This window comes from Gracilinanus agilis, chromosome 2 (genome assembly GCF_016433145.1).
Source record: "Gracilinanus agilis isolate LMUSP501 chromosome 2, AgileGrace, whole genome shotgun sequence".
In the NCBI taxonomy this organism is placed as follows: domain Eukaryota; kingdom Metazoa; phylum Chordata; class Mammalia; order Didelphimorphia; family Didelphidae; genus Gracilinanus; species Gracilinanus agilis.
Genome location: NC_058131.1, coordinates 690,837,723 through 690,847,122, shown reverse-complemented (window position 1 = coordinate 690,847,122; position 9,400 = coordinate 690,837,723). Strand labels below are relative to the sequence as shown.

General features: G+C 56.6%; 1 protein-coding gene across 1 annotated transcript; it reads right to left on the bottom strand.

Moving 5' to 3' along the window:
- Window positions 1-596: 596 nt before the first annotated feature.
- ISL2 (ISL LIM homeobox 2) lies at window positions 597-6,645 on the bottom strand. The gene is made up of 6 exons (XM_044662908.1): window positions 6,588-6,645; window positions 5,516-5,705; window positions 4,353-4,615; window positions 1,978-2,261; window positions 1,161-1,328; window positions 597-713 (listed from the first exon to the last, which is right to left on the bottom strand). The coding sequence occupies exons 1-6, from the start codon at window positions 6,643-6,645 to the stop codon at window positions 597-599; spliced, it is 1,080 nt and encodes a 359-aa protein (XP_044518843.1).
- Window positions 6,646-9,400: the final 2,755 nt, after the last annotated feature.

The following is a 9,400-nucleotide window of genomic DNA, read 5'->3' as shown; positions in this document are numbered from 1 at the left end:
TGGTTGAGTGTCGTTTTGGTTTTCCAGCGATCATGCGATTTAGGGCTTTGGGGTCCTCCCGCTTTCCTTTTCTGCCTTTTCCCTCCCCCCATCCCTAACCAACAAAAGCATTTAAAGAAAACAACCACCGAACCCAAAGTAGAGCGGAGGCCTCAGCGGGGCCAAGCTGCCCCCCTCAGCCCAGGCTGGCCCCGGGGCAGCCCGCTTCCGGCTTGCTTTTTGGTAGCCACCAGGTGAGCTGGGGTGGGGTCCGAAAGCCAGGATTACACGCTACGGGGGAGAGAATGGGGGAGGGGGGAGGCCTAATCCTAGTAAATCCTCAATTTTGGTTTTGCAAAAATAACCCCGGCTGGCCGAGAAGGGCTTCGCTCTCCACTCTGAAGAAGGAAGGTCACATCCTGGTGCTTTGGCAGTCAAGACAGTATCTCTCTTTGGCCTCTCTCTTTCTTTCATCTCTTTCTCTTTCCTTTAAATAACAATAATAATGAACAAGGAGAGAGGGTTTTCCGAGAGCTGGAATGGCCTGAGCATAGGTGAGTCTCATGCAGGGAGCATGCGAGATCCTCGGGACAGGGGGCCCACCGGCCCCGGGCTCCTCACGTCTCCACCGGGCTGGGCACCATGCTGTTTGGAGTGTCCGGGAGCTGGGAGGATAAGGAGGTCACGTCGCTGCCCGAGGAGTTCCCCAGGGAGCCCGACTCCGAGAAGGACACCTGGGGTGGAAGGCAAGAAGGAGGAGGCAGTGAGGGGGCGCAAGGCCAGGCCGACCTCCCTCGGCCCCTACTTACTCCGCCACGTGGGTCTGCAATAAAATGACTTTCAAAATAAATGGAGTCCTCTGGGCGGGCCGCGGGGCTGCCAGCAGGAGCCCTCTCTGGCCTAATCCCCGGGTGGCCCAAAGGGGCCTTTAAATCCCGGGCTAAGCACCCACTTAGCTGCAGCTAAGGAGGTAAGGAGCGCTAGGCCTGGGCCTTTCCCTACAGCCCCAGCCCCCCATCACCTGCTTCCCAGAGTTCCCCTCGGCCTCCTCTGGGGAGCGGGGCCGGCCAGCTCCGTTCTAGTCCACTTGGGCTCCACGGGTCCGGGCTCGGCCCATGCATGGCAGCCCACGGCTAAGGGGGAAGAAGGGTGCTGGGGGGCCGCTGGCCGGGGGTCCTCACCAGTTGCTGGAAGGCCGGCTGGTCCAGGTCACTTTGGAGAGCGAACTCGCTGAGCGCCTTCCAGGGCGGCTGGTAGGTCTGCACCTCCACGGCGCTGCCCTGCACCGCGCTCTCATGGCGGATGGGGCTGCCGGCCACCAGGGGCGTCCCCGTCAGGCCCTGCAGGCTCTGCCAGGGGAGACAAGCGTTAGGGCTGCGCCCCCGCTCCCAGGCCCGCCCAGCTGCCCCAGGCATAGATACTGGGACCAAGCCCGCCAGGGCTGACCTAAGGGCCCCTGGGTCCAGGCACCAGCTGGCCACTCGCCTCCTTCCCACTGAGCCTCCCAGGCCGGCTGCTTCTCCGCCATCCCCTAACAGGCCCCATCTATACCCTGGGGATCTCGTCTCCTTGGGGGTGCCACAGGTTCCAGGAGAGCAAAGCTTCCTACCAAGTTCCGCAATGGAAAAGGGGAAACGCCCCAACCCTCTCGGGTCAGCCTCCTGGCCAGGCCGGGCCCTCTCCTGCCCTCAGCCCGCTGCCGCCCCCAAGCTCGGAGTCAAGCAGCTTTGCTCCCCCCCACTACCCCCGGCAGGGCTCCCTCCCAGCCCCCGCCCCGCCTCCCAACATGCCAAAGGCGCCCCGGAATTCGAAGGCCACGATTGCCCTCCGGGGCGCTGGGCGTGGGGGGAGGGGGCGGGTGGCTCACCCCTTCCCTAAAGAGACCCGGGCATGTGTGCACACGTAATGCAGCGTATGGGATATATAAAGGACCCCCCACCCCCGCCCTTGGCGCAGGAGCCGGGCCCGGCGGCGCACCAGGCCGGCCGCCTCACCCACCGTCTTGTCGCTGTGCTGTTGCTGCTGCAGCTGCTTCATGAGGATGGATTTCTTCTTGTCCTTGCAGCGTTTGTTCTGGAACCAGACGCGGATGACTCGCGGGCTCAGGCCCGTCATCTCCACCAGCTGCTCCTTCATGAGCGCGTCGGGCCTCGGGTTGGCGGCGTAGCAGGTCCGCAGCGTGTGCAGCTGCTTCTCGTTCAGGACCGTCCGTACCCGGGTCGTCTTCTCCGCCTGCTTGTGCACGTGGGCGCGCAGCGACGGCTGCCGGCCCGAGCCCGGCTCTGCTGGGGGGGCGGGAGAGGGCGTCAGCCCCGAGCTCCGGCCGCGGCCCCCATCGCCCTCTCCCCCCGGGGAACCTCTGCGGACTGCTCCCCGGATTCGCTCCTGTCGGGAAACTAACTATCGCCAGTGCCTCGGAGAAAGCAATCCCCGCGCACTGTGGGCCTCGGCTTTTCGCCGAATGGAGGGCAGGGGCTCGTTCCGGGCCGCATTGGCCCGCGCACCGCGGTTATGCCTAAAGAACGTTTGTCGATTGACTAATTGGATTCGTCTTCATTCTTTTTGCCCCCAGCCCCCTGCTTCTTCCCTGAGCTGTCTGCCTCCAGCCTGCCCCGTCATTTTAAAAATAGACAACGAAGACTCCAAACTTAGAAAGGAAGCTCCACGCACACAGAGCCGGCCCCCTCCGGAGCCACACACACACCCTTCCACCTTGGACCACTGGAACGAGCTCAGCCTTCCGCCCCCTCCCTCATCCCCGGCCCCCGAGGTTCTTCCTCTACGGGAGTCTCGGCTGAAACTGCCCGAGCCTGAGGAAAAGGCTCGGCAGGGTATGGACTCCTCTGTCGCTAGCCTCAGGCCCTTCTCTCTGAGCAAACCGCTAGGAATAAAGCCTCCAAGTGGCTTCAGAGCACCCTCTCTCCGTCTTTCTGTCTCTCTGTCTCTCTCTCTCCCACGCCCTCTCCCTCCCTCAGACATTGCCCTAAGATCTTTTGGGCCCCTTCTTCCCCTGGTTTCCCTCTTCCAAGGAAGCACCAAAAGCGTTTAGAGGAATCTTTGCAATCTGAAAGGCCAGAGCGGCGCTAGGGATTCTGAAGGATCCAGGCTGCTTCTGGCCTGAGAAAAGGATGGATGGGCGTGGGGAGGCCTGGGGGAAGGAGAGAGAGATCCGGAGATCTTTCACACACACCCCCCAGACCAACAATAACTGGGCTACAGGCTGGCATGCCTTTACTTATTCAGGAAGCCCAGATGCCCGCTGATGAGAGGGAAGACGGAGGATGTCTCTGTTCTCTGGGATGGCTCAAAAGTGACTCCTTAGTAGCTGGCCCCCTCCCAGGGGGCTCTTTCTCTTTCTCTTTCTGCCACGGTGTCCTCCTTCTCCCAATCTCCTCAGGCCTCCCTTGCTTCTTGATCCAACCCAAGTTCTTTCCCTTTAGAGCTGTTCTTCAATTAAGATTTTTCCTCTCTTCTCCAAGGCTCTCCCCTCTCCAGGGCCTCCTCTAGATCAGGCCCCTCAGGCTCAAAGGCCAGCCTGGCTGCCTGAGACCCCAGGCTCCTTAGCTTTCCTGGGAAAGGGCCACAGTTCCTTACCTTATACCAGAGTTGAGAAAAGGAGCCCTTCTGAGGGGCTTGGGACCAGAGGGAAATAGGGAGAGGCTTAAAATAGGGCCTGAGTCACTTACCGAATGCCAGCTAGAGGCCCTCATGCCCCAGTGCTCACTAACCCATCCTAATTCACATCTCTACCTCTGGCCAGGGAAAGCAGCTGGTACCCTGGGCTCCACATATATTCTGATTTCTGGAGGAGGGGTGCTCTCTTGGTTCTATACCTCCAACACACACACACACACACACACACACACACACACACACACACACACACACACACTGTCAGTCAGTCGTCTTTTCTATGTCAAACACGGACTCAAATGGCCAGCTTATGGTGGAATGAGGTCCAGTATCCAGTGTCCCCGTAGGTATCCATCTAATAGGTTCCCTTCAAACATAAGGTCCCTGGGAATACTGGGGCACACTGCCCCAGCCTGTGCCACTGGCTTTCAGACGGTGCCTGCCTGAATTATCAAAACACTGAAACCTCTCTGTCAGGGAAGGGGCCCCTCACATGAAGGAGATGGTGCCTTCCCCAGAGGGGGTTCTCCAGCCCATATGCACACTAATGTGTCTGTCTACCAGAGGCCCCTGTGTGTGGCTAAAAGTATTAAATTACTCAAGGCCCTTCTATGCTCCCTCTGTCTCTGTCTCTCTCACACACAAGCACACACACACACACACACACACACCCCAGGCTGGCCATGGGCATCCTCCCCAAACTCCCCTAACCCAGGTTAGGGAGCTTCCAGGGCCCTTACCTGAGAGATGGAGGCCCCGGCTGTTTGGTAGGTGTCCTGGGCTCCTAGGACTCTCTGCCGAGGCCCTGTCCAGCAGGAGGCTGTGATCCGCCCGGCACAGAAGCTCGTGATCCCTTAGGGAGAACTCGTCCCCGGGCAGCAGCTGGCGGCTGCACACGGAGCAGCGGAAGCACTCGATGTGGTAGACGTTCTCTCGGGCTCTCATCACCAGGTCGCTGCTGCTGAAACCCACCTTGCATTTGGCACACTTGATTCCGAATAGCCTGCGGAGGAACACGGCGGAGGTGAGAGGGCAGGAGGAGGGGCACTTTGGCCAGTCGGTGCCTCTAACTGCCAGAGGGAATTGCCCAAAGGAGTCCTGGCTGCTCACTGGCCCCCAGGAGAGGCTTTGCCCTGCCGCAGGCCCAAGCTACTTCTCAGAGCAAGCTACAAACAGCAACATGCCCAGCGGCTAAGGGCAGAATGAAATCCGGGGTCTCCCCGGACCTCCTCTGCTCCCCATTCTGTCTCTGCCTGTCTCCTCGCTTCACCCACACCTACATTCAAATATGTCCGGGTGCAATTCCGGACACGCAGAATTACCGACACATTGGCCCGCGTATTCACGCACATATATGCCTGGAGTCCCCACATATCGCTAGAACCATCCGCATCCACGTGTTAAAGCACAAACACACACACACGAGCACTCACACGCATCTCGGCGTCTCCTTACACTAATATGTTCTCGTGCACACGTACGCACACACCCAAATAGGAGACTGCACAAAGCTGGAGGTCTTTCTGTCTCCCTCTCTCTCTGGCTGCTTCCAGGCCAGCCTTTCTAGGTCGCTACTGGCCAAGTACGGGGGGAAGCTGGGCAGGATGTGTTGGATGCTGCCCGGGGACCTATTGTTTTCCGATGACAAGAGCTGAGCCTTCCGGGAGAGGATCCCTGCTCCAGCGAACAACGGGAGGAAGGGCCATGCGGGGACGCGAGGGAGAAAAGTTTCTGAGCAGCCACAGGAGCCGCAGTAGGAGAGGCCACAGGAGGCCAAGCCGGGGTGGAGAGGTGCGGGGCTCCAAGACGTGGGCAGGTTTGACAGGGGACAGGAGGAGGCGGCCAAGGTCATGCCTGGGGTTGGGGCTTTTCTTAGGACGGATAAACAGCGAGCAAGCATCACCTGATATAGTCCCTTTTACAGTACGTCTTGCCGTTTCTCACAAAACACGTGCAGGTTTCGTCCAAGTATTGGCTGCATTCGGCGCACTTGAGGCAGGCTGCGTGCCACTCGAGGTCCGGAGAGACCTTGAGGATGTATTGGTCGTGGATCTGACTCCCACAGCCGACACACATGGCAATCCCGGGCTTTTCTACCGGGGGAACGAGCAGAGGAGGCAGATTCAGGAACCGATCATTATCGCTGCTGGCTTTCCAAACGCATTCGCATCGAAACTTTAATTTATTTATGTTTCTCTCTCTCTCTCTCTCTCTCTCTCTCTCTCTCTCTCTGTCTCTCTGTCTCTCCCCCCCTTCTTTCAAGAAAATCACCACCACCCACCCATCATCCCTCTCAGCAAAAGGACACTATTTCGAAAGGTTCTGTCGTTTGAAAGAAAAATGCCAACTTCCAAATGCACGAGGGCTTCCCCCCTCCCCGGATATTTTCGTTTGGCAGCTCTTGCCTTTTTTTATTAGAATTATTTTTTTAAATCGAAATAGCTTCGAGCTAGCAGAGCTAACCAAGATGTAGACGAAAAGCAGCCGTGAAGAGCTCCTTTAAGCTTCGCCGAGCGCCAGGCCGCCCGGCTGCGGTGCCCCCCCGGACTACCCAACAGTCACAGAACGAGAGGAACGAGAGGACTGCCCGGCTCTGCCGGCCTGACACCTTTCACAATTACAAGGCGACCTTCTTCCTTTAGAAAGCACGAAAGACTAAAGGGGAGGAAAAAGAAGCTCGCTCCGGCCGGGCCGGCGTCCCAGCCGCGGGCCAGCGGGAAGAGTCTCTGCCCCGCGCTATGGACAGGATTCTCCGCCCGGAGGAACAATCCAGGGCCCGGCGAGGGGCTGCTGCAGGCGTCTGAGGATTGTCTCCCCGATTGCCTGGTCAAAGAGAAGCCACTTGTAGAAGCCGCCAAGCATGCAGATATATAGGGGGGAAATATTTTCTAATATCATGCACACACACGCACACACACACACGCCCCACACGCGCAGGCAGGCACGCGCGCATACACACACGTAAAAAGACTTACTCTTGGAATGATCCCCCATAGCACCCAGAAAAGGATAATTAAAAATAATATCCACCATGCGCAAAGTGTTATGATGCAGACAGAAGGCTGGTCGGGCTCGTCCAGTCTCGGCTCTTTGCTAACTAACTCCTCCAGCCGGGAGGACTTGGGTGGGAGAGGAATTCTGCACTGGCCCCGCACGCCGCATGACATCAGCACGCTCCCAGCCCCCCGGGCCCGGAGCCTGGGGGCGGGGTCTGTGACGTCACTCCAGGGTTTCGAGAAGGGGGAGGCCGGGAGATGGGGAAGAGGTGATGTGGGACCCCGGGGGAAGGGAGGGGATGGGAGGGGGGCGCACAAGAGAGATTGGCCGAGGGGGAATGGGGGCCATTTGATTGGCCAGAGTGAACAATGGAACGCAGACACCCCTCCCCCCCACCCCCCACCCGGCCCGGTAATCTACAAGAATTCTCCCCGGCTCTCCGGGTCGGGTCTGCAGAGAAGGGCTGTCCGTCAGTATTTAGCGGAGCCCTGCGGCGGGGCAGCCTCCTTCTCGGGCTGCTCGGGTGGTGCCCGAGCCTTCCTGGCCCCGGGCGGCCGCTCCTCCCCTCCGCGGACCTAAGTCCCATTCAGAAGATAAATCTGACGCTGGCAGAGCTGGAATGCAGACCAGCGCCGCACTTACTACTTGGGTCTGTCCTCCCGGCGCTTTAAAAGGGAGAAAACACACTCACGCACACACACCACCTTCTTGGGGCGGAGGTGGCTGGCTTTGTTTTGATGGGACTAGGAAAATCACCTCCCCACTTACCGGCTTTCCCAGAGCCTTCCTCCCGGGGCTGCGAGCTGGAGAGGCGAACTTGGGGAATAGTGATGGGAAAACCTTTCCGAGCATTCTCATTTAACCTCCTTTTCCCCCTCCCCACATCTGCCCGAAGTGGTTCTGGGTGCTGACATCGAACGGGGGGGGGGGGCGGGGAGAGACAGAGAGACAGAGAGACAGAGACAGAGAGAGACAGAGAGACAGAGAGAGAGACAGAGAGAGAGACAGAGAGAGAGACAGAGAGACAGAGACAGAGACAGAGACACAGAGACAGAGAGAGGCAGAGACACAGAGACAGAGACAGAGGCAGAGACAGAGAGACAGAGACAGAGAAACAGAGAAAGACAGAGAGACAGGGGGTGGGGGAGAGAGAGAGAGCTGTTCTCGCTGGGGCTGGAAAAAGAAACGTTGGGGTAGGTGCTGATCTTGCCTTTGCAGAGTTTCTTGGTTTCTTTCTTTTTTAAATAAGGTTGAGACAGACTCAATCAAAGTCTGATACACTTATTACATATTAACAGAAAATGGCAGTTCCTGCTGGGAAGGATGGAAAGCGGCTTACAGATGTTTCCCCAGTTTAGAAAAGATTACTTTTTAGAAACCACTCTATGTTGTTCGTAAACCACCGCTAAGAAGGATAACGAAACAAATGTATTAATTTAAAGGAGCTGATTCCCTGGAACTATGATCAGTTCGGTCATTGTTCCTGGATGGGGTGTGTCAATCTACTCCTCTCCGGCCCCTCTCCTCGTCCCTATCTTTTCTGGACTAAAGAGATCCATCCTCTACGGCTCTTTGGAATGTAAGCGCCTTGGAGATAGCTCCTGGCCTTTTGATTTGTGTGCCTAGAACTTAGCACTCTGCCTGACATTTAGTAGAAGCTTCGTAAAGGGTTTCCCCCATAGCAAAAGCCTAATAAATGCCTTTTCATTAATTCATTCTCTAGGTAGAGATGTTCAATGGGTGCTGCAGAAGGGAGAGGAGAGAAAGCGAACCACATTTCTGAGCAAAGTGTTCCCCGCTTTTGTTTTTATATTTTTGAATGGAAGTGGTTCGCCTTCTAAAAGGATCCTAAGCACAGATACTTGTCCAAAAAAAAAAAAAAAAGCTACCTGGATTAATCATCTCTTTTTTCTTCTCTCTACTTTTGTCACCTGTCTGTCTGCCTCCCTGATGGTGTCTGTGTCTGTCTCTCGGTCTCTCTCTTTCTCTGCCGATCTCTGTGGTGTCTCTGTTCTCCTACTCCTTCCTTTCCTCCCTCCTCATCCCCTCATTCCCTCCCTGCCTTTCTCCCTTCCATACTCGCGTGTCTTCGAGCCTTTAGGCTAACTTCATTTCAAACCTTTCCCAGAAGAGCCCTCCAAGGCATTGCTGATACTGGAGGGCATAACCCAGGTCGAAGCTCTGGAGAAAACCATTATTCAGAAAGAGGAGCAAAGCTAGGAGGGGTTCAAGCAGTGACTCCGGAGTCTCCTCCCTTGGTCTTGCTGTTTCTCGGCTGTTTTTTTTAAATCACTCTGCCGACAGAGTAACAATCGCTGCAGTAACAACAGTCATAACCAGCTTACATTGCTTAGGGAAAGAAATCNAGGAGGGGTTCAAGCAGTGACTCCGGAGTCTCCTCCCTTGGTCTTGCTGTTTCTCGGCTGTTTTTTTTAAATCACTCTGCCGACAGAGTAACAATCGCTGCAGTAACAACAGTCATAACCAGCTTACATTGCTTAGGGTAAGAAATCCTTCCCATGGGCTCCCAGGATTTAGAGATTTGGATATCTGGGCTCAGAAAAATTAAACGACTTGACATACAGCTAGGAAGTGTCTGCCTCTGAATTGGAATCCAGGACCTTCTCATCCCAAGCCCAGGGCTCCAAAGGGCCCTGGATTTAAAGACGTGAGACAGTGGTCCGTGTGATGGTCTCAAAATGCCCTTCACCTTTCTAAGGATCAGTTTTGTCATCTGTGAAATGAGCAGAAGGAGGGAGGGGAAATGAGCCCTCCAGGACCTACTTTGCAG

Excerpts from the sequence above, each read along its gene's own strand:
- ISL2 (XM_044662908.1), bottom strand. The coding sequence starts at position 6,645 with ATGGTGGATATTATTTTTAATTATCCTTTTCTGGGTGCTATGGGGGAT. Across the intron at positions 2,262-4,352 it reads CCGGGGCCTCCATCTCTCAG|AGCCGGGCTCGGGCCGGCAG; the intron begins GTAAGGGCCCTG and ends CCCCCCCAGCAG. Across the intron at positions 714-1,160 it reads AGCCGGCCTTCCAGCAACTG|GTGTCCTTCTCGGAGTCGGG; the intron begins GTGAGGACCCCC and ends CTTCCACCCCAG.